Source organism: Scyliorhinus canicula, chromosome 12 (assembly GCF_902713615.1).
Source record: "Scyliorhinus canicula chromosome 12, sScyCan1.1, whole genome shotgun sequence".
NCBI classification, from domain to species: domain Eukaryota; kingdom Metazoa; phylum Chordata; class Chondrichthyes; order Carcharhiniformes; family Scyliorhinidae; genus Scyliorhinus; species Scyliorhinus canicula.
Window position 1 is genome coordinate 8,954,212 of NC_052157.1, and position 27,211 is coordinate 8,981,422.

At 42.6% G+C, this 27,211-nt stretch overlaps 2 protein-coding genes across 4 annotated transcripts in view; one reads left to right on the plus strand and one right to left on the minus strand.

The window, feature by feature from the left end:
* Positions 1-1,663, plus strand: part of smad3b (SMAD family member 3b) — a 119,079-nt gene extending 117,416 nt beyond the window's left edge. Inside the window, exon 9 of the mRNA XM_038813310.1 lies at positions 476-1,663. Within this exon, the coding sequence (XP_038669238.1) occupies positions 476-599 (124 nt within the window). The 3' untranslated portion in view covers positions 600-1,663. The remainder of the gene's footprint in view (positions 1-475) is intronic.
* Positions 1,664-8,351: 6,688 nt separating this feature from the next.
* The window catches only part of aagab (alpha and gamma adaptin binding protein), a 61,113-nt gene continuing 42,253 nt past the window's right edge, over positions 8,352-27,211 (minus strand). Inside the window, exons 3-10 of one of the 3 annotated variants that reach the window (XM_038813313.1) lie at positions 25,399-25,492; positions 22,752-22,841; positions 20,480-20,563; positions 16,007-16,089; positions 13,696-13,780; positions 13,498-13,605; positions 12,519-12,568; positions 8,352-10,170 (exon numbers count right to left, since the gene is read on the minus strand). In XM_038813313.1, coding sequence (XP_038669241.1) covers positions 10,093-10,170; positions 12,519-12,568; positions 13,498-13,605; positions 13,696-13,780; positions 16,007-16,089; positions 20,480-20,563; positions 22,752-22,841; positions 25,399-25,492 — 672 coding nt within the window. In that variant the 3' untranslated portion in view covers positions 8,352-10,092. Of the gene's footprint in view, positions 10,171-12,518; positions 12,569-13,497; positions 13,606-13,695; positions 13,781-16,006; positions 16,090-20,479; positions 20,564-22,751; positions 22,842-25,398; positions 25,496-27,211 lie in introns of all 3 variants that reach the window. The other 2 variants (XM_038813312.1, XM_038813311.1) reach the window with 2 other exon arrangements.

A 27,211-nucleotide genomic window follows, 5' to 3' on the forward strand; every position in this document is an offset into this window, starting at 1 on the left:
GACTATGCCAGGCATGATTTCATAACTAACCAAGGCTTTGCACCTCTTTGACTTCACGGATAATGCCTGATAAACATTCCTCAATGTTTGTCTTTCCATTTACAGTTGGTGGTTCAACAATCATCAATGCTTTTTTTTATTGTTTAAAACATTTTTCCTTCAGTTTGCATTTAGAAAGAAAAAAAATTCCCATTTAAGTACTGCCTTTCATGCCTCACAATAATCCAAACCACTTTGAAGTCGGCGAAGTACTTTTGAAGTGTGGTCACTGTTGGAATGCAGGCAACGTGGCAGCCAATTTGCGTACAGCATGCCCTCGCAAACCCTAATGTGATCATGACCAGACCGTCGGGATAGGTCTGAGATGCAATGCATCGATAAACGCACCACTTCTTTGGTCGGGACAGAGTGTACTTTCGAGAATGGGAGGGAGCTCTCCATATCTTCTCTGATAAACTTCCTTTTATCTCCGTAGGCGCCAGACAGTGACCAGCACCCCCTGCTGGATTGAGCTTCACCTGAACGGACCTCTGCAGTGGCTGGACAAAGTCCTCACCCAGATGGGATCTCCAGCCATTCGGTGTTCAAGCATGTCGTAGAAGAAGTGGTGTTATCTCAGGGAAGACACCTGTCAAATGTTACTGGCCTAGCATAGCTGTTAATTTATAGAAAAGTAAATCAACAACAACAACTGGCTCATTCTGCAGTGACACCAGGTACCATCATTGCCACTTTGCCCCCCACCCTATAACTATAAGCACTTTCTGTGGCAATGTTGATCGGAAATATTTACAAGGGGAAACGCAAAATGATGACGTTTAAAGAAAAACAGTTTAAAAAATTTTTTAACTGGAGAAAAAGACTAGATGTTTTGCCATGCTACCAGATGGCAGATTTGTCAGCGGTCGTTTTGTGCCAACTGCAGGTCCGGCCATTTTGTATTCTTTGACTCCTTAGTGTCCTGTCCCTCCGACTAGACTGAATAGTACTTTTGCCTGGAGACAAATTGATTTCGCTGTCTCTGGTTTTTAATTCTTAACGTCCTCGTGGAACTTTTGATGGTTATGCCTGGGAAGAAGGTCGTTCCTGCCTGCAATTGCCATGGTAACTTGAGCCATTTGATACACACGGAGAGAAACTATTACAACCGTTCTATTCTGGTCTCGTTCTGGCAGAACCCGGTGGTTTTGACCCCACCCAGGATGGTTCTGAGCCCAATCGCTGCAAAGCAGCAACGGCTGGGGGACTGGAGAATGGAGCCACCCCTTCCCAGGACGACATCTCATCATCAACGTACTGGAAGCTTGTGATTTCTTCTGCTTTTCGACTTGTAGTACAAAAGTTTGACTTGTATACTAACTTTCCTCTTTTCTAGTCAAGAGTTGATACAGATTTCGAGCACTTGATTACAGTAGTTGGCAACTGTTATTTCTGAACAATCTGATCTATGCTGATAACTTTTTCATTGGATTCAATGAAGCTGTGGGATGTTTATTTTAGTTAAAGGCACTATGTAAATGCAAGTTGTAGAGGTGTGCAGAGCAACCAATGTTTATTGATTAAGCATGACTCATGTTAACTGCATTTCCCCCCCCCCAATCCCTCAACACCAGTTTGTGCTGTCCAGTGCACTTGCATAACATGTTTTTATGTCTGTACAAAACAAAAGGCTATCTAATAGTTGTGTTCAGAAGGCGCATTCAGACCAGCAAGTTCCAAGAATAGTATGGTGTAGACTGATCTCAGAGTGGTGCTTATGGCACAGTAGTTGACTTTACTGCCCCTGGGATGTTTTGGGTGGGGGGTGGGGGGAGGGGGGGACGGACAAATTATCCAGGGTTCTCTCTGCTCCAATTCGGTGTTTGTGAAGACGGGGCGGGTTGCACGGTGTAGGGTAAGGATGGAGCAGAGTTCTAACAGCTAGACTGCACAGTTACACCCTCACACACTCATTCGCTAGGCTCCCACACCATGGACAACTGGAAAGCAGCTAGTAACTTGGAACTGTATATCCACAACAGTCTGTGTGGGAAAGGGGGAAGATAAATGCAGCATTTGTTTTTGAAACCTGGTGTCCTCACTTCATGCCTTTGCAGTAAATCATTTTTCTTCAAGTTTCTTTCTGAAGGGGTCCAATTAAAACTTGTAACACAAGCTGTGTTTCCGTTGCTGGGCGGAGTGAGACTTTGGATGAACTGGAATAATTGGCGTATTCAATTAAACATGCATTTAGAACAGTAAAGCATTGCTTTCGGCTAATACCGAATTCACAGGCATTGCCATCCATGCTTTGGTGTTTTTAAGTGGAAGCCAGTTCGGTGTAAGTAGTAATTCCAGTTCCTGGATTTAAAATTGGGGATTAGGAATGCATGTTTCTACATTGCACACATTATTGGGGTATAGAAACTTTGGCTTCACTTTTCTATCAGCATATCATGGGTCAATGCCTGGGGATAGAAATAGTAAGACAATGGGGGGTGGCGCAGTGGCCAGCATTGTTGCCTCACGGCACTGAGGACCCGGGTTCAATCCCGGTCACTGTCCGTGTGGAGTTTGAACATTCTCCCCTTGTCTGCGTGGGTCTCACCCCCACAACCCAAAGATGTGCAGGCTAGGTAGATTGGCCATGCTAAATTGCCTCTTAAGTGGAAAAAAAAATGAATTGGGGGACATTAAATGTATTTTTAAAATAAATAGTAAGACAATGTTAGATTATTGCCCTGCGTATCTCAGTTTTCCACAGATCTCTTGTACCTTACCCACGTGTTAATTCCTCTTGCATGAGGAAATGAATACGAGGGACCTATTTCCCCATCACAACTAAGTTCTATTATGTTGTGTGTGTGTGTAAGAATCACTGGATGCTAATCCATAGAGCAAAAGCTAACTGATATTTGCTCTACTTTAGCTCTGGGGAATGTTAGCGCCCCAGAACCATATGACCCAGCTGAGATCAATTAAAAACACAGGTCAGGGATTAACCCGCATGGGTGTCTTTACTTCCTAGACCATCAGCACTAAACCTGTTGGTGTAAAACTATTCACATCAACCATGAGAGTGAAATTGCAGGGAAATGTATTGTAATAGTTTGCTGTTTAAAGCTGAACCCTTGCAATTTTCCCCTTTCCAGTCACTCCCTTTGAAATTCTCTTCCAACTCTCCTTAAAATCTCTCTAACTTCCATCAATGTTCACTTCTTCCCTGTTTATAATGTTCTCAGAGATGTTTTTATGCAGTTATTATTGTGTGCACTTCCATGTAAATTTGCCTTTATGTTTGGGGATTTAGAGCGGTGGGGAGGGTCATATTATATGTGTCGGGTGGGAAATGTTCACATTGAACAACCGATGCTGTTCGTTTTCCAGATCCTAATCTGCGCTTGTCTCCCTGTTGCATCGCAGTATGTGTGCTTGCATGTCTCAAGCCCGTTCAGTGGAGCATGGTCTCGTGTCGCTTTGGACCTCCTTGCCACTGGACCAAGGCTTTGCTCCATCAAGCTTGTGGGGTAGCTGGTGTGAAACTGCCCCATGTTGAACAAACTCTCACACTGGCATCTTCCACCCCTTAAAATTAAGTTCAGGATCTGGAACAACTGGACCCTCATGGACAACCCCAACAGCAACAGACCGGAAGCAGCGTAACGGTGTTGTTGCCCAGGCACTCGGACATTTCAGCATTGATGTCGCTGCCCTAAGCGAGACTCGGCCGGCAGGGGAAGGCCAACTCGAGGAACAAGGTGGCGGTTACACTTTCTTCTGGAAAGGTAAATAAGAAGATTGCTGCCTCCATGGTGTTGGCTCTGAGATTGTCCCTGCGGGATAAATGAACACCTCCTAATCCTTCGGCTGACCCTAACCCAGAACCAGTGCGCTGCAGTCCTTGGCATGTACGCCTCAACACTGGAAGCTACAGGCAAGTTCAAAGAGGAATTTTACTTCAGCCTCGAACAAACAATGGCCTGAATTCCAATGGGTGATGAGCTGATCCTCCTTGATGACTTCAACAGCAGAGTTGGAAAAGACACAGACCCCTGGGAGGTGTAATCGGCAGGGAGAGGGTAGGAAAATCCAACACTTAACAGTCACCCTGCACCTACAAAATGCCTAGAACACAGCTTTGTCATAACTAACACCTTGTTCCGTCAGAGACGAGTACAAGGCTTCATGGCAACACAACACATTCTCTCTAAGCACTGGCACCTCCTCGACTACATCATTCTCCAAGTGAAGGACCGCAAGGATGGTATCACCTGTGTCAGGGAACAGAACCAACCCTTGTACATGGCCTTCCTTTACTTCCCAAAGCCTGTCCACTATCCACAAGGCACAAGTCGGGAGTGTGATAAATACTCTCCACTTGCCTGAATGAATGCATATCCAACAACATTCAAGGAGCTTGACACCATCCAGGATAAAGCAGCCCGCATCATTGACACCCCTTCCACATTCGGACAGTGGCAGCAGTGTACACCATTAGCAAGATGCATTGTCAGAACTCGCCAAGGCTCCTCAGACAGCACCTTCCACTCCCACAACCGCTACCATCTAGAAGGATGAGGACAGCAGGTACCTGGGAACAGCACCACTCGGAAGTTTCCCTCCAACCCCTCACCATTCTGACTTGGGAATATATCGCTGTTCCTTCACTGTCACTGCAACAAAATCCTGGAACTCCCTCCCGAACTGTGTGCATCTGCACCACGTGGACTGCAGAGGTTGAAGAATGCAGCTCACCATCACCTTCAAGAGCAATTGGGATGGACAATAAATGCTGGCCTAGCCAGCGACTCCCACATCCCGTGAAAGATTTTTTTTAAAAAACCATCACCATGAAAAGCAGATTAATTGGTCATTCACAACTTTGCTGTTTGTATGACTGCTACATGCAGAATAACAGAAGTGCAATGCGACTAGGCAAACACAGCAAAAAGTAATTATGATTGACGGATTATGGAAGGTGTGTAAATAAAAATCACACTCCAGTTCAGCTTTTAACTTCTGTTGGGTTGTTCTTGGAAGAAGGTTGCAGCAGCCATAAAGCAGACTCTTATGCTGGTAAAACAGGCTTTTGACGCATCTTGGCATTTCTCTTCCCAGGATCCCACTTGAATCAGGTGAGGCAGGAGCTTGGTGTTCTGTCCTAAGGAGACATTCGCACCACTTTCAGGGAAACTCTAGTTAGCATGGAAGTTGAATGGAGACCTGGAGCCCCACACAAGCCGCCTGGAGTTAGTGTACAGGGGAATGCATCAGACTAACTCTTCCATTTTTCTTGACATCTCTGTAGGAAAAACAGCTGGCCTCAATTCTACGCCTCTCCAAAAACCCACTCTATGCCTGTCACAAACATTGCCATGTGTTTTTTTTCTTTGAACAGATGTTAACAATTATTCTTGGTGGAGGAAAATTCCAGGCCTGATTAAATAAGGTTTAAAGAGAAGATTGTAATAACTGACCTTTTAGTATATATGCTGTTTTTTAAAAACTCTTTTCATTCTACCCTATAACAGTTCATGCTTTTATTTTTTTTTAATTACATGCAAGAAAGATTAGAAAAGCTGCTCAGGATTTTCTAGGATCAGGATTTCCTAGGATCAATATCATAGTAGCTGCCGCCTAGAAGCTGTAGAGCTGGAAAATGGTCCTTAAGAAAATGCCACTGGAAAGCAACACATTGAACGAGAAGAGATGATTTGTCCTATTAACACTTCTCCTTCCACAATAAATACCTGATCTTTAATGTCAGTCCCTTGACTATTTTATGAATTCACAATGTCGTACTACCATTCCAAAATATAGTAAATACTCATGTTAGGCAGCATCTAGGGAGAGAGAAAGTGTTAACATTTCTGGTTGATGACCTTTCACCAGAACACCCAAAAGGTCACGGACCTAAAACAATGACTTTCCCTCTCCACAGATATTACCCGAGTTATTTTCAATGTTCTCAGTTTCTACAATATAGAAAATTTGGCATTCACATCACATACTGATAGAAGGTTGTAGCTGCAGGCACAACTATCACTCATGGGAGCTTCATAAGATTCAGGCATCCATAATTATACCTATTGCAGCATAGATGCAGTGTTGACGGAAATGCTCAAACGGCTGTGGTCAAAGCTACGAAGACTCCCTTGTTACTGAGATTCACACAGGTATATTTTCTGTATAAGAACCGAACACATCCTACTTATCAGCAACAGGAAACTAATACGATCCACTATTGCACCCGCACCAAGTCTTGGGACTGCTCTTTCCTGCTCTCCACAGGGAAGTCCTAGATTCACCTGCCAGGTGCAGTCAGAGATTTGGGAAACCACTAAAAAGATGTTGTTCCTGATGTAAAGTATGAATGACAGTACAGATTTAGAAATTTTGATTCCTAGCATTTAAAGATAGAAATCTGTAACTCTTGTGCCTGTCCCCTCTGCATCAAGTGTCAATTAAGAGAGACAGAAACTTCCAACAGAATTGGACCAGTTTGTAAATATATACAATTGATCATGGAATCTTAATGTTCATACATCGTTAAGACCTTTAACACTAGCAAAAGGCAAGCACCCCAACAAGCACTTTTGTACACTGCAAATTCTCAGTGTGGAAAGTAGATTATAGTCCCAGTCTGGTTGCACAACAATGCAATCCCCAAATGGCTGAGTGCTAAATTATTTACCTTGGGCACTCCCAAGGTATATAGCACCCAACTATCATCTAGTGTGGAGGCAGCTGCTGGTCTTCATCAAACAAACTGCAGTGAAGGAACACCAGGCAAACTCGGACAGAACATGCATCTCAGATGTTGGCTGTAGTAATACTGGAAAAGTATTCTCCCCCAATCTCCGTGGAGGCCATCCAACTACATTTGTAATAGTTTGTTTTACTAGTTTAGGAGCTTCTGCTCTAATTAAAAGGGAATAATGTTGTGCAAGGTGGATTAAAGCACTGTATTGAAGAGGTTCTTATAGTATTAATGTTTAAACAGATCAACTCCAATGGGTCTACTTTTGGACTTGGCCTACCCAAGCATGTTTTGTGGTGCAGTGCATCATGGCATAAAGCACCCTCCACAACAGCATCTGTGATGCTTACAGCAGTGGAAGTGATAATTCATGGAATCAAAAAAATCTGTCCCATGCTGTGTGTATTTTTCTACTTAATGTGATTGTACAAACATTTTTTACAAAAATTTGGCCTGCAAATTGAAGGCAATTGAAAACCGATGTCTACCTTTATTGTTTGTGATCTACTCCGCCATGGTTCCAGTTAGATTGACTATTATGACCCACGTAGCATTTTATCAACTTCTGCAGGGGTACCTTGTGAATCTCTCCAAGTAGCATTAAGCTATTTAGTTCCAGCAGATAATGCTACATTACTTTCCCATTTTTCAAAAAAAAAGGTGCTTTCTTGTACATTGTTGCTGTTTTCTACTTTAAAGTGTTCAGAAATGGCCCAAATTATTTTCCGTTTATGTAAATGTTTCAATGTTATTAAAATTCATTTTATCATGTTACCAATAGTAATTAGAGCCATTTTGTTAGAACGGCCATTCATGAGTTTAGGAAAAACACTGCCTTCTAGGGCAGAGAACACCTACACATTTCTTACACCCAAATTAATCTTCTGACGCAAAACTATAATTCCATGGGTGTCAACAGCACTGGATGCCTTCCACCAGTCTTCATGTGCATGCTTAGAATGCTGACCCCATGTAACTTAACTGCCTTCATTCAATATTTGAACCAGGGCAAGGGGGCTCCTGCTGGATTGTGGAGTGGATTTGTGGGTATATTTCATTTACCTAGCTCAGATAACCAAACAGAATTAAGTTTGGAAACTTATTTGTCTGCATGGCTACTTATGGAGGTTTGCAGTAGAGAAAGTTGACGGCAAGTGCGACTCATCACAGTCCTGTACCATCAGGAAAGAAATGAACAAGGAAACCATTGAGTTATGTACAGGGCTACTGTATGCACCCTTACATACATGGACACCACAATGGTAGACCACACTTTTAAAAGCTATACCACAAGTTTGTGACTAACTTCATTTGCTGAACAAAGAAATAAAACCCATTTATACAGAAATCTCCAAATGTTGTATTATATTATCAGCATTAATGATGGGTTAATTGGTCAGTGCTGTAACATGAACAAGAGAAAATGACATGGGGGGGGGGGGGAATCTGTTCCTTTTTGAAAGATCAGCTCCTCACCTACCTGCCATCCCCAAGAATCCTCTCACACCTCCCTCAAATACACAGGCAGATATTCAAGTCTTATCGTATACTGGTTTGTATAAAATTCCTTTTCTCCGAGTTAACCAAAGCATTAAAATATTACGCAGACCAATTTTATGTGAACAAAGACTGGCATTTATATGGAGCTTTTTTACATCTGAAACATCCTAAAGTGGCAGTCACTTATATAGACGGGGAGCCCAAGGGGAGCTCTAATCACAAAGACGGGAGTTTTAAATTTGAGCCAATGCAGGTCAACAAGGACAAGTAGGACAGCAGTCAATGGAGGAAATCTAAACCAAGTCTGATCTGGTTTCAGGTTGTCCACACCTGGGCAGCAGCAGGAACCCTGTCTGATTCTTTTCCCTCCTTTGCTAGGGGACAATCTTTCATATTTAAAAAAAAAGCTCAAGTCAGGAAACGCAACGATATTAAAAATCTTAACTTTCACACCATACACTAAACATTAGCATGCGATTGGCTTTATTGAGAAATTCTGATGTAATTTTGACTTATTTTCCTCAAGAGGTGAAAGTTGTCAGTTAGACCTGAGAAATGGAACATCACAGCATCAGGTTAAAAGCAGAGTCTAGCTCCTAACCATGTACCGCATCACCAAGTACATCTCACTCGACCATTGCCACATTTTTCTCATTTCCCACCTCTCCCTGCTGCTTCTAAGTCAAAACGATTTCATGCTATGGGTATCGGGGCGACAGGAAACTGGATCAGGTAGCCTAAACTGATTTCTCAGTATCTCTGCAGACAGAATAAGACACTCACTCGTGCCATCTGTCTGGAGTGGATTTGAAAGCAGCTTTCATGGGTGTGAGAGAGGTTCACAACTTGATGTACCCACCGCATTTCTCAATTGGAATAACATTTTCCACCAGGGTTACCTGTTAAGGGAACAGATTCCAACATTAAAGCAGCCTATTTTTAAAATGATTATCTGTGTGGGAGAGGTTTGTGTTTCCTGCTGCATTGAAATGTAAAGTCTTGATTGGCAGCAGAGTAATTTTCCTGTCTGCTTACGCCTCCCATCTTTTTCCAACGAAAGTCACTAAAAATATTAATGGGAATCATATGACAATAAGTGCACAGTGTACGTTTGGGCCTGATATATAGCAAAGTTCTTTAGGGGAAGATTCTCATAAGTATATATACACAAGAAATTAAAACATTTATTTCAATTTATTCTCTCCAGTGACTTAACTTTATTCTAGATTGGTTTATTTTGTGCTAATCTCTCCACATTTCTCAACATAAATGTGTACATTTTCCAACAGCACTTGATTAACTACGTTCATTGCCTACAGTGCAAAGGAACCAGCTAATCAGAGCTTTTATGCTGATTTTGTAACAAAATTAAGACACACCGTATTCTTGGTGTTTGATTTTGGTGTGGCCCTGGTTACTCCAATAAACATCCATCATGAATGGAACAGCTGCTTGAGACAAAATCCTATCTGCTTAGTCCCACCCAAAGGCTTTGCGCTATTTTTACTAAGTGTATTAGGGATGGAGACCTCAAAATGTAGTCAAACCAATGCTCAGGATCTTGGAGGGTGACATAGTCCAGAAGAGGTCGGGGGCAATGCTTCCTCCCATGGGGGACTTCTTAGCTCACATGTTTAGTCCAATAAATAAGTACAGTTAAGAAAAGGGAAAACACAGATGAAGATCCATATCTTATCATTCAGTTGACGCAAAACATGGAATTTGGTGCGTTGCATGAAAAACCTTGACCCGGCAACCCTGGGAATGAAACGTTTTACAGAGACACAAGCAGAACACTGACTCATACATAAAATAAAATCTTTCATCTGCAAAACCACAAAATGGCCAGGCCCTTAGTCATTCTCTTCGTCAGATGGCTCCTCAATCTCTTCTCGATCTCCACCAATGGCCATCCAAAAAGCTTTAGCAACCTGCCAAATGAACAGGGCGAGACGTGTGAATACAAAACATCCCCGGCTGCAATCTGCAAACTGTTGCTCATCTTTTACTATAAACAGGATGAGTATGAGACATTGTTATAAGGGGGCAGCGTGAGAAAGTGAGAGAAGCCACAAGTAGTTGTCCATAATGTTGTGAAACACATTTATTTTAAGAGCTGGTGCAAGTCAGCAAATTCTTTAGCCAGTTTGGCCGAACAATTCACTCGACCCACTGCAGCAGAGCTTCAATAAAAATCGATTTTGTCAGCTTTCAAAAGGTGGATCTCCATGACAACATTACTAACTTCAAGTAAATGCTACTGGGGCTTATCTGGGTACTTTGCACACAAACACTCAATTTTCTGAGTGTCGGGGGAAAGAGAGAAATGGAATGAAAAAAAGTTAGGAACTCTCCACTGGAGATGGGCAGGACAAACTGCAAATGCTGAAAATATAAAATAATGTGCGTGTTAAAAGTACTGGAAAGAGTAACAGGTACTTTACTGTTAAAGTTTCATATAATGATCCTAAAACATTATCCAATTCTTTTAGATGCACCAGCTATGGATTTCCAATGTTTTCTACAAGCCCCTTGGCATCTTGAAAACTTTTTGGCTATTCATTATACATAACGTTTTACACAGTAGTCTCTCATCACAAAATAGTTAAGGATGAGGAAGGCCACTCTCCATTTAAACTTAACTATACAGAAAGATCCTGACATTGCCCATTAACTGTTTCTTCAACACATCCAGAGTTTGCATCTCCATTACTCTATCTGGGAACCTATTCCATTTGTTGATCACAGTAAGAAGTCTTACAACACCAGGTTAAAGTCCAATAGGTTTATTTGGAATCACGAGCTTTTGGAGCTTAGCACCATCAGGTGAGTGAAGAGGTAGGTTACACAAACACAGCATATATATATATATATATAGACACAAAGCCAATGATGCAAGGCGATACTTTGAATGCAAGGCTTTGCAGGTAATTAAGTCTTTACAGGCCCAGACGGCATGACTGGAGAGAGGGATAATCACAGATTAAACAGGTGTGAATTGTCTCAAGCCAGGACAGTTGGCAGGATTTTGCAAGTGATTTGTTGATCACTGCTGAATAAGGATTTGCTGATCAGTCCTCAATTTGCCCTTCACTAGTTTAACCTGCATCCCTTTGCTGTGCTCCTGCATTATTTTTTTTAACAGCAGTATTTTGGATTCACCTCTTTCTGTTCACCTTACTATTTTTATCCCAGGTTTTTCCAATACATCTCCGTAATGCAAGGCCATTGGCATGAGGAATCTGCCTCGTGCCTCTCCTCTGCACTGCTTCCAGCATGTGAATGTCTCCTCTCTGGCTTGGTGACAGAACTGGATGTAGCACATGATCTGACCAGAGAACTGTACCACTTGATCTGGAACCCTTCCGACTTAGATTCTCAATTGACTATCAAGATAATCATCTCAATCAAGGACAACACCCCCACTGAACCTGGGACAGCTTATCAAAAAATAAAAGGTTACGGGGTCAGTGGGCAGGAAAGTAGAGTCAAAATCACATCAGATCAGCCGTAATCTTATTCAATGGCAGAGCAAGCCTGAGACACCAAATGGCCTACTCCTCCAATTTCTTATGTACTTATTCTAGTTATTGGCATTAATACCAAATAGCTGCACCCATCAGGGAATTAACTATTGTAAAAATCATTAAAATGTTTATTGAAGAGCCTGTGCACACAGTTTTGGCATCTCTATTGGAAGCAGTGCAGCACAGATTCAACGAGGATGTTACAAGAGATCAGGGTTTGATTAAGAAAGTCTTGAGAAATTAGACCGTTTCTTTTTAAGCGTCGGGGGTGACCCAAGAGAAGTTCTGAAAGATTATAAAAGGCCACGATCAGGTAACTAGCAATAAATTGTTTGTAATAGTCCAAAAGGTGACAGCGAGGGAGCATAACATTAAGATTAAGCACAAGAGTTCAAGGGAAAGTTAGCAAAGTGAGAGAATTCTCTGGACAAAGTTGTTGATGCAGAGTCAATGAATTATTTTCAAAGGGAATTAGGTAGCTGCCTGAAAAGAAAACATTAAAGGAGATTGGGAGTGAACAAGAGTGAGATTAGATTACATAGCTCAAAGATCAGTTTGACAACAGCCTCCCTCAATGCCTGCCATAGATCACCTCTTATGTGCACTGCACATTTTATGTGCAACATTTTACTTTAGTCATATTTTAGCTTCAGATAAAGATTGTTGACGTATTTCCTGATACTCCATGAGCAATGCCACAGGAGATCAGTCAAAATGTACAAAGACTTGGGGTTTTGTTTGCAGGCTCTTACCTTTTCTGCATGTAGTTTTCTTTGCTCATGAGGTAATGTTGCTGCTTTGTCTGTCAATGTAAAACAAATAATTATTCATGTTAAACAATGAGCTGGAAGGATTCCCAGACTATTAGTCATGCTAGCAATGCACACTTTAGCTGCAAATCTTATCTTCCTCTTCCCTATCCACCCCCCTCTAAAAGGAAGCAGAGAACCATAACTAGATCTTAGCAACCAGAGGTAGAAACTATGACACTCCTTTAGGCATTGTAGCCCATCATAAAACAGTATTGTCTTGTCATTAAATATGCTCAGTTAGACTCATTCATCCTGATCACAGTGTTGAAATTGTAAATTTCAGGCCACTTCAAGTAGCACATCTTTAAATAGAAACAGAAAATGGTGAATAAACTCAGCAGGTCTGGCAGCATCTACGGAGAGAGAAAAAGACTTAATGCTCGAGTCCATTTGACTTCTTCAGAGCTAAAGAGAGGGTGAAATGTGATGGATTATATACTGTATAAAGAGGAAGCATCTAGAGCAGAGTAGGTGGTCAGTGATAGTTGGGAGCTAGGAGAGATTGCAACAAAGATGTATAGGGCATGCCAGAGGAAGCATTAACAGTAGTGTGAAGAGCAAGAGAAGGTGCTGTTAGTGCCATAAAAGTAAAAGTAAAATAAAAGAATGTGTTCATGGGAGGCCAATGGTCAGTGCTCAGTGAAGGCAAAACTAAAGAAGTGACAGATGGCCCAGTCCCCCACTGGGATGAAATGTGTTGGATTAAAAAAAAGTGGTCAAGGTGGAAGAGAAAGGTCACAGTCAAAAGCTTATATGTATGTTTTATTACACCAAAATCCCAATTACTTGTCGGACAGAAGTGGGGCAACTCAACTGAAGGCAAACAGAGAGCTCACACAATAGCAGAGCGGCGATAAGGTGCTAGTGAGGTTGATTTCCATCGTTTTTGAGAAAACTGACTTCCAAGTGCTAAACTCACCTTTCATTTCCTTCAGCTTCTCAAACAAACGCTCAAAGTTTTCACAGTCAACTTCGCCTGTGGTAAGGGTGGCGAGTTCTTGGATATCCAAATGTAGCATAGGATCTGCTAGGTAAACAAACAGATCATCAGCCAAACCACTAGTTACAACAAAAAAGCCATACTTTGGGGGAAAAGAAAGGAATTGGATTTCCATACCTATGACACTGTCTGGCTGAGGAGCTGCCACCCTGTCACTATCTTCTGCATGAGATTCAGCATCAGGTTCCAGAAGGCTCTGGTACTGTATTCAACAGAATTGTGGCAGAACGGTTAATTAAAAACTACACATAAATTAAGTTTATCATGTTGCACCCTTCTCATCTGGGCATTGATATTGTCGCACACAGCCATTCCTGGGTATGTATACCTATATAGCATGAAAACCACAGCAATAAGTCATTTGGCCTAAATGATGCATCCAGGAATTAATACTCCACATAAGCCTACTTCATCTGACCTTATTTACGTATCCTTCTATTCATTTATCTTCCATGTGTTCATCGAGCTTATCCCATAAAAGGCATCCATGCCATTTGCCTCAACTACTCAACATGGTTGCAAACTCCACACATTCGAACCACATTTTGGTTAAAATAGTTTTTTATTGAAGTTATTAGAGACTATTTTATATTTATGACACCTGGTTTTGGGCTTCTATCACTGGATGAAACTTCATAAACTTCAGATGCATCAGGTCACCACATATACCTACAGCATTTCTATTACAATTTCATAGAATCCCGACAGTGCAGAAGGAGATCATTCGGCCCATCAAGTCCACACCGACCCTTCGTCCACGCCCCTGCCCTATCTCCCTAACCCCATCTAACCTTTTGGATACTAAGGGGCAGTTTAGCATGACCATTCCACCTAACCTGTATATCTGCGGGAGAAAACTGGAGCACCCGGAGGTAACTCACGCAGGCACAGGGAGAAAGTACAAACTCCATACAGACAGTCATCCGAGGTCGGAATTGAACCCGACTCCCTCGCGCTGTGAGGCAGCAGTGCTAACCTCTAAATTTATCTTGACCTTCTATAGGTAACAAGGAGTCATAATTGTTAGTTGCAGCATTATTTACCAGGTGACATTTGCTAATTACTGCACAGTGAACATCGTTCTGGGGCTGGTTTAGTACAGTGGGCTAAGCAGCTGGCTTGTAATGCAGAACAAGTCCAGCAGCGCGGGTTCAATTCCCGGACCGGCCTGCCCGAACAGGCGCCGGAATGTGGCGACTAGGGGCTTTTCACAGTAACTTCATTGAAGCCGACTTGTGACAACAAGCGTTTATAATGAGTATTATTATTCAATACCTTAACCAAGTGGTCAGTCTCGTGTGTTTAGACAATGAGCCAAACTGCTGTACATCACAGCTGCACCCAAATCTGATTTCCACCCAAAGTCAATGCCCTAGTGCTTTACAGCAGCTAGTTACTGGATATCATTTAGAAGTGGGAACTTTGGCTGAATGTTCCCTTCCACAATCCAAGGGTTCGGTGGTCAATTTGTAACATTCCAACAGAGATCAGCTAACTCAGCACTGACTTGGAAATGCAACTTGGGATCTTGTGGCATTAATCGTGTGGTAGGAAAATGAGAAATGTGTTTACTCATCGGCCTCTAATGCAATTTTTCCATATAACAAAATGGCTTTGGCCATTGAAGCATGTGACACAAGCAAGTGGAGGAAACTATTGAGATTTGCCTCACTAAACTGATTCTGAGAACACGCACGAAGACTCAAAAACAGCTTCTTCCCCACTGTCACCAGACTCCTAAATGACCCTCTTATGGACTGACCTCATTAACCCTGTGTGCTTCATCTGATGCCAATGCTTATGTAGTTACATTGTATATATTGTGTTGCCCTATTATGTATTCTCATGTATTTTCTTGAATTCTGTTTAATTCCCTTTTCGTCCCATGTACTGAATGATCTGTTGAGCTGCTTGCAGAAAAATACTTTTCACTGTACCTCGGTACACGTGACAATAAACAAATCCAATGATTCCGACAGTTAATGAAACCACCAAGGCCAACAATGACACTCGATGCTTCAGGAACCTATTCGAGACAACAGAAGGTGCTGGGTTAATCCAGGATCAACATCGTGGGAGCTATTTTTCTGCATCCTTCTAGGAAGCCGATGCAACACTTTTCATAATTCTTCATTCAAGGACATGAAACGTCTGCCACACTTACTGCCACTCAACATCTGTGTAGCCCCAGTAATCAGCAGGCACTATTGTTACGCCAACACCTACATAAAATATCTAAAATGGATCAAAACTGCCATCCTCCCTCTATATTCAATGGTTATAAAGATATAAAGGGAGCGTTTTGAAGGTTGTCATTTCATTTTTAAGTTCTGAAACCATTTTAGGACATTGACTGAAAACCTTTGACAGGATTTCAACAACTTGAAATCACACCCAGGCATCAATATTTAATTAGCGAGTCACTTACTTCCACCTGTGTTTCTACTTCTGTTCCACAATTCTCAAGCACACCAGTTAAACTACTCAGAATTCCAAAGTCCTGTGGCCGATCTAAAAGAAAAGAAACTGTATGCTAAGTGTTTTGTGTCAGGTTAAAAGACTAATTACCAAATGCATACTTCACATTTAAAACATATGAATAATCTTGTGTGAATGTCTACTTAGGGGTGCAGTGACCCAATAACCACACTTCAGATTCAGCCGCCACTGACCCGTCCAGAGATCAAGACATGCAAGCCAGCTGTTTTGTTTTTCTTTATTCATGGGATGTGGGTATCCCTGGCAAGATCAGCAGTTACTCCCAATCCCAAATGCTATTCAGAAGAGGGATAATGGCTGCCTACTTGAACTGTCGCAGTTTTTCGAAAGGAGTCCACAATTTTGACCCAGTGACAGCGAAGGTACAGCGATATAGTTCAAAGCCAGGATGGTGTGTGGCTTAGAGGGAAACTACGAGGTGGTGGTGCTCCCATGCATCTATTGCCCTTGTCCTCCAAGTGGTGGAGGTGACGGTAAGGAAGGTGCTGTCAAAGGACACTTGGGTGAGTTTCTGCGGTGCATTTGTAGATAGTGCGTACTGCTGCCACTGTGCATCGGCGGTGAGGGAAGTGAATGTTTAAGGTGGTGGATGGGGTGCCAATCAAGTGCTTTGCCCTGGATGGTGTTTAGCTTCTTGAGCGTTGTTGGAGCTGCACTCATCCAGGCAAGTGGACAGTATTCCAGCACACTACTGATATTTCCTCTGTGGGCGAGTCCAGAACTAGGGGTACTATTTTAAAATTAGGGGTTTCCCTTATAGGACAGAGGAAATGTCTTCTCTCAAGAGGTTTGTGCGACTTTGGAACTCTCTGCCTCAGAAGGTGGTGCAAGCAGGTCATGGAATATTTCTAAGACAAAAGTAGATTGACTCTTGTTAGGCAAGGAAAGCAAAGGTTATCGGGGGTAGATGGGAAAATGGAACCCAACACAAAAAGATCAGCCATGATCTTACTGAACAGCGGAGCAGGTTCAAGGATCTGAAAGGACGGCTTTTGCTCCTATTCTGTATGCTTGTATTAATGTGTCATAACCTGAAAATCTGGTAGTGTACTCTATCCACAGAATCCCAACAGTGCAGAAGGATACCATTCAGCCCATCGAGTCTGCATTGACCCTCTGAAGGAGCACCCTACTCAGGCCCACTACCCTGGGCCATCCTTGTAACCCCACCTAATCTGCACATCTTTAGACACTGAGGAGCATTTGCAATTTCAGCACGGCCAATCTACATAATCTGCACATCTTTGGATGCTTCTCTACTGTCAACATAAAAAAAGTTACTTTCTACACATTTATAAAAGATAACCAGAAATTTATATCATCTTAACAAGTTGACATTGGGCTTTTGGAACTGGGAATGCCATCAGAGGATCACTCAAGACCATTCTGCGCAGCTTAGGAAAAAAAAAGGATCCTTTGACATTAGCAGGTTGCACCAGGTGCCAGAGACATTGTGAAAACAAAGCAAACTGAAATGTCATTCCAGTCAACACAATATCAACCTGATGGAATTGGAGGGCAGGGGAAGAAAAGGGGAGCCAAAAGTCAGATAGGATTTATGACTACTCAACTGAAAAAATGAAATGAAAATGAAATGAAAATCGCTTATTGTCACGAGTAGGCTTCAATGAAGTTACTGTGAAAAGCCCCTAGTCGCCACATTCCATTGCCTGTCCGGGGAGGCTGGTGCGGGAATCGAACCGTGCTGCTGGCCTGCTTGGTCTGCTTTCAAAGCCAGCGATTTAGCCGAGTGAGCTAAACCAGCCCCTGATGATAGGACCAGGTTCTGCAGCACAGGATGCCATATAAAAGTGCTGTGGGTGGACAGGGAGAAGAGGAAAATAGGAGCCAGCCATAGACAAAAAGCTTGCAGACAATCCTGTCACAGCTCACATACTGGCCCCAACCTTTTTGAGATACTGGAGGGATGACCTCTCTAGAGCTGGATTGTTAGCATAAGCCAGCATTGTCAGAGACTCGAAAACTCTGGGTCCCAGGTTCGATTTCCGGCTTGGGTTACTGTCTGTGTGGAGTCTGCACGTTCTCCCAGTGTCTGCGTGGGGTTCCTCCGGGTGCTCCGGTTTCCTCCCACACGTCCCGAAAGACGTGCTGTTAGGTGAATTGGACTTTCTGAATTCTCCCTCTGTGTACCCGAACAGGCGCCGGAATGTGGCAACTAGGGGCTTTTCACAGTAACTTCATTGCAGTGTTAATGTAAGCCTACTTGCTTTAATAAAGATTATTATTAATGTAAGCCTACTTGTAACAATAAAGAGGTCAGTGCAGTGTCTATATTTACCAACACCATGAAGAGAAAAGATCTCTAAAGAGATTCTTCTCACAGCAATTTCATTCTGTTGGTCAGAAAAACCAACAAGATAGATAACACAGACTCTCAGCTTTTAAAAAACCTGTCATGTGACAGGTTGCAAGTCATTATCTCAGCAAATAAACTGACCAGAGTGTGCATTATTCTCTCTACCATACCAAAAATTGTTTTTTTAATTGAAGGCGAGCATCAACAAGATATTTAGGGTGTGGAGTATGGCAAACATTTAGTTCCAGAATTCTACCATCAGTTGGTTATCAGGCTCAATAAAATAGTTTAGTTTTTTTATTCTTTCGCGAGATGTGGGTGTCGCTGGCTAGGCCAGCATTTATTGCCCATCCCCAACAGCCTTTCAGAAGTTGGCGGTGAGCTGCCTTCTTGAACCGCTGCAGTCCATGTGATGTAGGTACACCCACAGTGCTGTTAGGGAGGGAGTTCAGGGATTTTGACCCAGTGACAGCAAAAGAACCGCAATATAGTTGCAGCAGTGCCCCATCACTGCTCTCGCTGCCTACCTCCCCCAATATGTGGCTGGCAGTTCCACTGATCAGAAACGTCCGTAATGTCAGTTATGTCGAAGCTGTTAGATCTTGGGTCTCTAAAATCAAGCTTATTCAAGCAATACCCATCAGTAATTTACAGTTACTGTACCACTGTAATGTTAGAATGCTATTCAATCCATCTTAGTATTTACATATTGGGATGGTAACACGCATTTTTATTACCTCAAAAGTAGATACTTGTTTAAACATGAGAACTGGGTGTTGCAGTCAGTTAGGATCTGCTATTTTGCTTTTGGGATAGATGTCTTTTTTTAGCAGTAAAGTGAACTACATTTAGGAAGTCTCAAGTGCTGAGTTTACAATCTGCCAGCATGGTGGCACAGTGGTCAGCACTGCTGCCTGTGGCGAATTGAGGATTTTAGCAATATTGGCTTCTAATTATTGGGACAATTTAAGGGTTAAACGTCCGAGGTTATATTGTGTTTGATTGCAGTGGGTATGTTTTTAAAAAGGATTTTGTTTTGCTTCTAGCAAACAGCAGGTGAAATTGACCAGAGGAATGTGGGTTGACCGGGAAGTCCCTGGGGAGTTAATGTGCTTTTTGCAGCCTGCAGAAATCATTTGTTTTTCAGCTTCGGGAGAGCTTAGGAATGCAGAGAGGCACTGAGGTTTGGAGAGGTTTTGGGAAAGAGAAGAGGTGAATTCTGATCTGCCTGAAACGGAGTCCACAACTCTCTCACAGTAGGATAGTTCTAAAAGAGTAATAATCTGTAAAATCAAAGCAGTCTTGTCCGAGGACATGGAAGAAGCTGATACACGCCAGGTGAGCCACCTTTTTGAAGATATTCAACCAGAGTCTGAAGGGGTTCTAACAGAAACCAAATCTGTTTTGTAAAGCAAGTATTACTCTAGGCCACGCTAATTTTTAAAACAGATTGAGAGCTGTACGTTTCTTTTCTTGTTGTTTAATGGGAAATTGAGTAATTGTGTTAAGGGGTAATTGTAAGTTGCTCTTCGGGTGTGAAGTTAAAAAGTTTAATATTGTATTTATAATAAAGTTTTTTTTTTAGAAATACCAAAGTCCTATTTCTTCATGCAATAAATCCTGGAATCATTTGTTTGGTCTAGCATCCTAGCCACTGTTGCAGTCTGATCTGGGATCGTAATATGCCTAACCGTACCAGGGGTCCGGGTTCGACTCTGACCTCGAGTGACTGACTAGGTGGGGTTTGCACATTTTCCCCTGGCTGTGTGGGTTTCCTCCGGGTGCTCCAGTTTCCTCCCACAATCCAAAGATGTGCAGGTTAGGTGGGATTATTGGAATAGGGTGGGGGAGTGGGCCTCGATAGGGTGCTCTTTCAGAGGGTCAGAGCAGACTCAATGGGCTGAATGGCCTCCTTCTGTGCTGTAGAAATTCTATGGTTTTCTATCACACTAGTGCAATAAGGATGCTATTCAAATACTGGGACAGAGTAGTGAGCCAGGTCTGATGAGTTTGATATGGAATGAAGAGTGTCATTTATCAACAGTAATAAGAACTGCTAACCCTAAAAAAAAACCTGTTTCATACCTGTTTTCATCTCAACATTTGACCACACATTTGCATTCAAGGCTTGAATAATTCTTGTTACTCCAGTGGATTCAGGGAAGTCATCTGTATGGACACCAATAGGTCATATTTAATGAGGATTTATTGCTCACAGAATATGGGAGTGCATAGATAAAATATAATTCAAGTAAAAATGTCCAATAGAATGAGCGCTTTAAAAATGACTGACAGAAATTAATCCAACTAAATGATATATCAAGTTACTCACAATTGCAAGACAATATATTGTAAAAACAATTGACATCTGGCATCTGCACTTTGACACCTTGGACGGTTTGAAATGTTACTTCATTGTGTTACCATTTTTAAAAAAAACTTATGTTCCCCTTCCTGTCAGCCCCACACCGTACTCAGACACACTTCCCAGGTAAGAAGGCTAGCTGCTCTGTAACCATTATAATATTCTGGTAGTCTTAAAATGTATCAATATCAGTAAAAGCTATATAGTCCCTCCTATGGGAAGATTTGTAGAGGTACAATACCTCCAAATCGTTTTAAAATAGGGAACAGCCAAACAAAGTAATTAGGTCATAGATATCACTCGCACCAGCGATATCAGCTCATCCACCAATTCTCTCTTCTCGTATACATTTGACACCCTTCCAAAGACATGGCTAAACCTTTCACCTGCAAAAATAGGGGCCATCTATTTGCGTTAAATTAGTTGATCTCAACAAAGGCAGCAATTAAGTTGTCACACATGGTCTCAACTCTTTCAGACCAGGAAAGAGGAGATGGAGAGCACGTGATTTGATTTGATTTATTGTCACATGTACCGAAGTACAGTGAAAAGTATTTTTCTGCAGCCGAGGGGAACGTACACAGTACGTACATAGTAGACAAAAAGAATAATCAACAGAGAACATTGACAAATGGTACATCGACAAACAGTGATTGGTTACAGTGCGGAACAAGCATTCCTGAGTGTCAATCACTGATCTTTGAAGGAAAGCAAACACCAGTACCAAAGAGGGTTGCCTATTTTTGATGTTTTGCTGTTAATTGTATAAGGGGGCATTCCTTAGATAATTACTTGTGCACATTTAAAGAGATACTCATCATCGCACAACATACAAGTTTAATGTTAACAAGTTTATTTTAAAGTTTTCATTTTTATTACAATGCTTCATTAAGGGGCTGTTAGTTAATTTGTCTATTAATTCTTGTTTATTTGGTATACTCAAAAGTGTATGAAGAGGCACTGGGGCTGCAGTGCGTCTTCATCCCCCCACCCCCTCCAAATCGTATGTAGTTTTAATCTTGCGATAACTTGACAGTGCAACTTTAAGCGGTTGTTAATTTGTGTATTTGGTTAATTGGTTACTTGTTGACTAAAGAGAGCATAAAAGACACGTATTGATATTGGTGCTGGGTTGTACAGTTAGAAGTATTCATTTTTAATGTCTCACTTTGTGAACAAATCTAAAACCGAGTAAAGACTGACTTCTGGGGGAGGCACGGGGGCGCAGTGGTTAGCACTGCAGCCTCACAGCGCGAGGACCCGGGTTCGATCCCAGCCCTGGGTCACTTTCTGTGTGGAGTTTGCACATTCTCCCCGTGTCTATGTGGGTCTCACCCCCACAACTCAAAGATGTGCAGGATAGGTGATTGGCCCCTTATTTGGGAAAAAAAAAGAATTGGGTACTTTAAAATAAAAAAAAAGACTGACTTCTGGACTCCTTTTTCAATTGGCTATGAGAGGTTTAACATCTCAGTCGTCAAAAAGCATAACACTGTGGGCAGCACGGTGGCGCAGTGATTAGTCCTGTTGCCTCACCGCGCCAAGGTCCCAGGATCGATCCTGGCTCTGGGTCACTGTCCCTGTGGAGTTTTCACATTCTCCCCGTGTCTGCGTGGGTTTCACCCCCACAACCCAAAGATGGGCAGGCTAGGTGGATTGGCCACACTTGTCCCTTATTGGAAAAAAAAATGAATTGGGCACTGTAAACTTAAAAAAAGAAAAGAAAAAAGCATAACACTGTTCGGCTCACGTCAGAGTGGCCACCTGGTTCCGAAGTGCTAGAGGGACATGTGAATTGCACGCCAGCGAGGGTCAACATCTTCAAGAGGGAGGAAAAACCCAGGGCGAGAGTAGATTTCTTTTAAAGTTCTTAGCGTTGCTAAATCCACTGATTTCATTTGGGAAGTGCTGTATTTAGTTTAGTGAACATTTCTTTTAAAGTTCATTTCAGCATGCTAAAAACACTCTTAGGTTCTGAAATGCAAAACAAACCTTCTTCATCTGGCAACTCTTCTGGATTGAGCTCCACCAATTCAAACCCATATTTAATACACCATTGCTGTGCTGTTTGCCTGCTCACCCCTGGAAGAGAGAAGATGATCCGGTCACTCAACCATTTTGACTAAGCAGAATCCACTCATAGATTAAAACTTTGCTACATTTTAAAGAATAATATTTCTTCATATTTTCTGGCAGATTAACACTGGACTCCTGCGCTGAAGGCAACAAATCGAGGAGCAGCCTCCAGTGCCAAGATTCATTTGGGCAATGTGGGTCAATTCAAAGCACAACAATCGGATGGAGCATCATGGAGAACCTGCCCCAGCTGCAGCAAGCTAGATAAATACACATGCATTGTTCAGCTAGGCTTAAATTAAACCTCCTGGAAAACAGAAATAAAAATAGGAAATGCTGGATGAACTCAGGAAAATTTCTGTGGAAGGATCATACCGACTCGAAACGTTAACTCTCGTTTCTCTCTCTCCACAGATGCTGCAGAACCTGCTGAGTTTTCCCAGAATTTCCTGTTTTACTTTCAGATTCTCAGCATCTGCAGTATTTTGCTTTGATCTGCTGAAAACCAGACTGTGTAGGGTGCTACGGTCTTCCAGGTAGGATTACACAATATGTCCCTGTCTGGCATGATCCAAATAAACAATGGAACGCTACACCACATTGAGAATTCAATTTAAATAGTTAAACATTGTCTCATTCTGAACCTGACTCAACTACTTGTTATCCTCTTGTCTTCTTCACTCCGTAGACTTTGATCCATTCAAAGTTCTACTGCCCGAAACTTACTCTAGACCAAGTCCAGCTCATCAACGACCCCTATATTAACCCCTAGTTAGAACATAGAACAGTACAGCACAGAACAGCCCCTTCGGCCCTCAATGTTGTGCCGAGCAATGATCACCCTACTCAAACCCACGTATCCACCCTATACCCGTAACCCAACAACCCCCCCCCCCTTAACCTTACTTTTTAGGACACTACGGGCAATTTAGCATGGCCAATCCACCTAACCCGCACATCTTTGGACTGTGGGAGGAAACCGGAGCACCCGGGAGGAAACCCACGCACACACGGGGAGGACGTGCAGACTCCACACAGACAGTGACCCAGCCGGGAATCGAACCTGGGACCCTGGAGCTGTGAAGCATTTATGCTAACCACCATGCTACCGTGCCTCCAATCTAAAATGCTAATTTGCGTATGAACCTCATTGTGTCTTCACCCATCCCTACCTCATTACATAAGGTATTTAAGGGGAAATTTATCACGGCCAATCCACCTAACGTGCACACCTTGGGCAGTGGGAAGAAACCTACGCAGACACGGGGAGAATGTGCAAACTGCAATTGCATTCTGCAATTTCACCTCCTTTTCTGCGAATATCAAAAACTCTGACCTTGCCGACAATATACAAAGGGAGTGCAATTGGCATAATGAACACCACTGATTTATGATCACTGAATAGCTTAAATTGGACTCCCAGCATTTTTACCAGCACTGGGGAGATCAGATTACATGAATTGCTTTTCCACTTGCTCAAAGTGTTGGAGCAAGGCTCGAGCTTGCATCCTAAAAAGGGTGGCACGGTGGTTAGCACCAGGGACCAGAGTTTAATTCCTGCCTTGGGTGACTGTGTGGAGTTTGCACGTTCTCACCATGTCTGTGTGGGTTTCCTCCGGGTGCCCCAGTTTACTCCCACCGTCCAAAGATGTGTAGGTTCGGTGGATTGGCCATGATCAATTGCCCCTTGGTGTCCAAAGAGGTTAGGTGGGGTTAGGGGATTAGGACGGGGGAGTGGTTCGGGTGCTCTTTCAGAATGTTGGTACAGACTCGATGGGCCGAAAAATCTCCTTCTGCACTGTTGGGATTCTATGAATGGCCCTACCAACAGAGCCGAGATGACAGTAAGAAAATTAATTCTCCATTCAAAATGTAAAGAAATTAAATTTTATACGTTGTCCCCCAAGATTTAATGGTACCTTCTCAAGAGGCTTGGCCATTTCTGATGTTACGTCAGTCCTACCTAACCAGTGTTGCGTGGGTGCGAAGCAATATCAAGTCTCCTTTGCATGGTTACAAAACTTACGGAGGCCGGGCTCTTTGACTTTAAAAAAACTTCATTGTTAAGTTGTATTTTGTGTTCAGGATAAAAGGAAAAACAAAGCGTATTTTCTTAATTATCCCTGTTTCATGTTGCGTAGATAATGATGCATTGCGCCAAACTTTGCTGGTAATCAGTATGGGCACCAGCAGTGTTCCATTACCTCCCTCAAGTGGCCATTTTTCACATCACTGATAGGATGGTTGAGGATTGAAGACATCACAGTCAAGCTTAATCCTTATTATATTTGGAGGCCATACATGTGCACCTTTCAGAAAGAGTCAGTGGACAGCCATCCGAGTGAATGGTCTCCCTCTGCAAGGTTCACGGTTGAGATCAGCGAACACACCAGTGAACGACGCTCAAACCTGGAATCTCCTATGTGGCTTCACATGCATTTAACCAATTACACTGCGTGCATTCAATGCTATTAAACTCCTCAGCTCAATTATCTAACTCGGACAAGCCTCATGGAGTAAACTGATGTCACCCAAAAATCCAAATTTGTACTGAATGCAATACCATTGTCTGAAACTCTGTCACACACCAGAATCAAAACCTCAGGGGTCCACGCTTGAGTCAGAGGAAGCCAAGTAGATACCTCATCCAGGCCCGACTTCTGAGGAAAAAAGTAGAACTATGATAAAAATGTTCAGGTTAAACAAAGCTGCATATTAAGAAATATTAGCCAAGTTCCAATTTGGCACTCTGCTAATAAATCTATGCCTCCACCCCTCAAATACATCTGAAAAGGTGAGCTCATTTGGAGTGCTAGCTACAGAGAGTGGAGCTTAAGTGTGCGAGTTTCGGGTGGGGAGGGGGGACTGCCGTGTCTTGTTTTCCAAACTACGTTCACAGATCAATGGGGGCAGGAGCAGAACAAGGCCGGAGAGCTGGGAGATAAGCCACTGCAGTCCTATAACACTGAGTGAACATGCCAGAGTAGATAGATTCATAGAATTTACAGTGCAAAAGGAGGTTATTTGGCCTATCGAGTCTGCGCCGGCCCCTGGAAAGAGCACCCCACCCAAGCCCACACTCTCTATCTCCGTAACCAGTAATCGTACCTAATCTTTTTGGACGCTAAGGGCAATTTAGCATGGCTAATCCACCTAACCTGCACATCTTTGGACTGTGGAAGGAAACCGGAAGTTGCTGGAGTCCATTATCAAAGATTTCATTGTACAGCATTTGGAGAGCAGTAGTGTTATCAGGCAAAGTCAGCATAGATTTAAGAAAGGAAAATCATGCTTGACAAATCTACTAGAATTCTTTGAAGATGTAACTTGTAGAGTTGACCAGGGTGAATCGGTGGATGTGGTTTACTGAGACTATCAGAGGGCTTTCAACAAGACCTCATACAGCAGATTAATATGTAAAATTAAAGCGCATGGAATTGTGGGTAGTGCCTTGCGATGGATAAAAAGTTGGTTAGCACACAGGAAGCAAAAAGTTGGAATAAATGGGTATTTTTTGGATTAGCAGGCAGTGGCTAGTGGGGTACCGGGTTAGCTTCCTCTCTGCTAACCAAATTGTTGGTGGAGATGTGTGTGAAGTTAGATCAAAGAAATAAAGGTGGGGGCAGGATCAGGGTATTACACTTGATGTGTGCCAAGGACCCCCAACTGTTCACATTATATATTAAATGATTTGGATGAGGGAACTAAATGCATGGTCTCCACATTTGCACATGATACAAAGATGGGTGGGAGAGTGAGGAGGATGCAGAGGTCCTTCCATGCGATTGGGACAGGCTGAGTGAGTGGACACATGCATGGCAGATGTGGCAAAAATAGGAAGACAGATCATTATTTGAATGGGTGTAAATTGATAGAGGTGGATACTCTGCGAGACCTTGGTGTCCTTGTGCATCAGTCGCTGAAAGTAAGCACGCAGGTACAGCAGGCAGTAAAAAGAGCAAATGGCATGTTGCCCTTCATAGGAAGAGGTTTTGAGTGCAGGAATAGAGATGTTTTATCGTAATTGTAGACGGCATTGGTGAGGTCACACCTGGAGTATTGTGTGCAGTTTTGGTATGGTGGGACTGTCATATGAGGAGAGGCTAAACCGGTTAGGATTATATTCATTGTAGTTTAAAAGAGTGAGAGGGGATGTCATAGAAATTTATAAAATTCTAACAGGATTAGGTAGGGTAGATTCAGAACGAATGTTCCTGATGGTGGGGGAGTCCAGAACTAGAGGTCATAGTTTGAGGATTAGGACTGAGGATTAGGACTGAGGCAAGGAGAAATTCCTTCAGCCAGAGAATGGTGAATCTGTGGAATTTGCTACCACAAAAAGTAGTGGAGGCCAAAACATCGTGTAATTTCAAGAA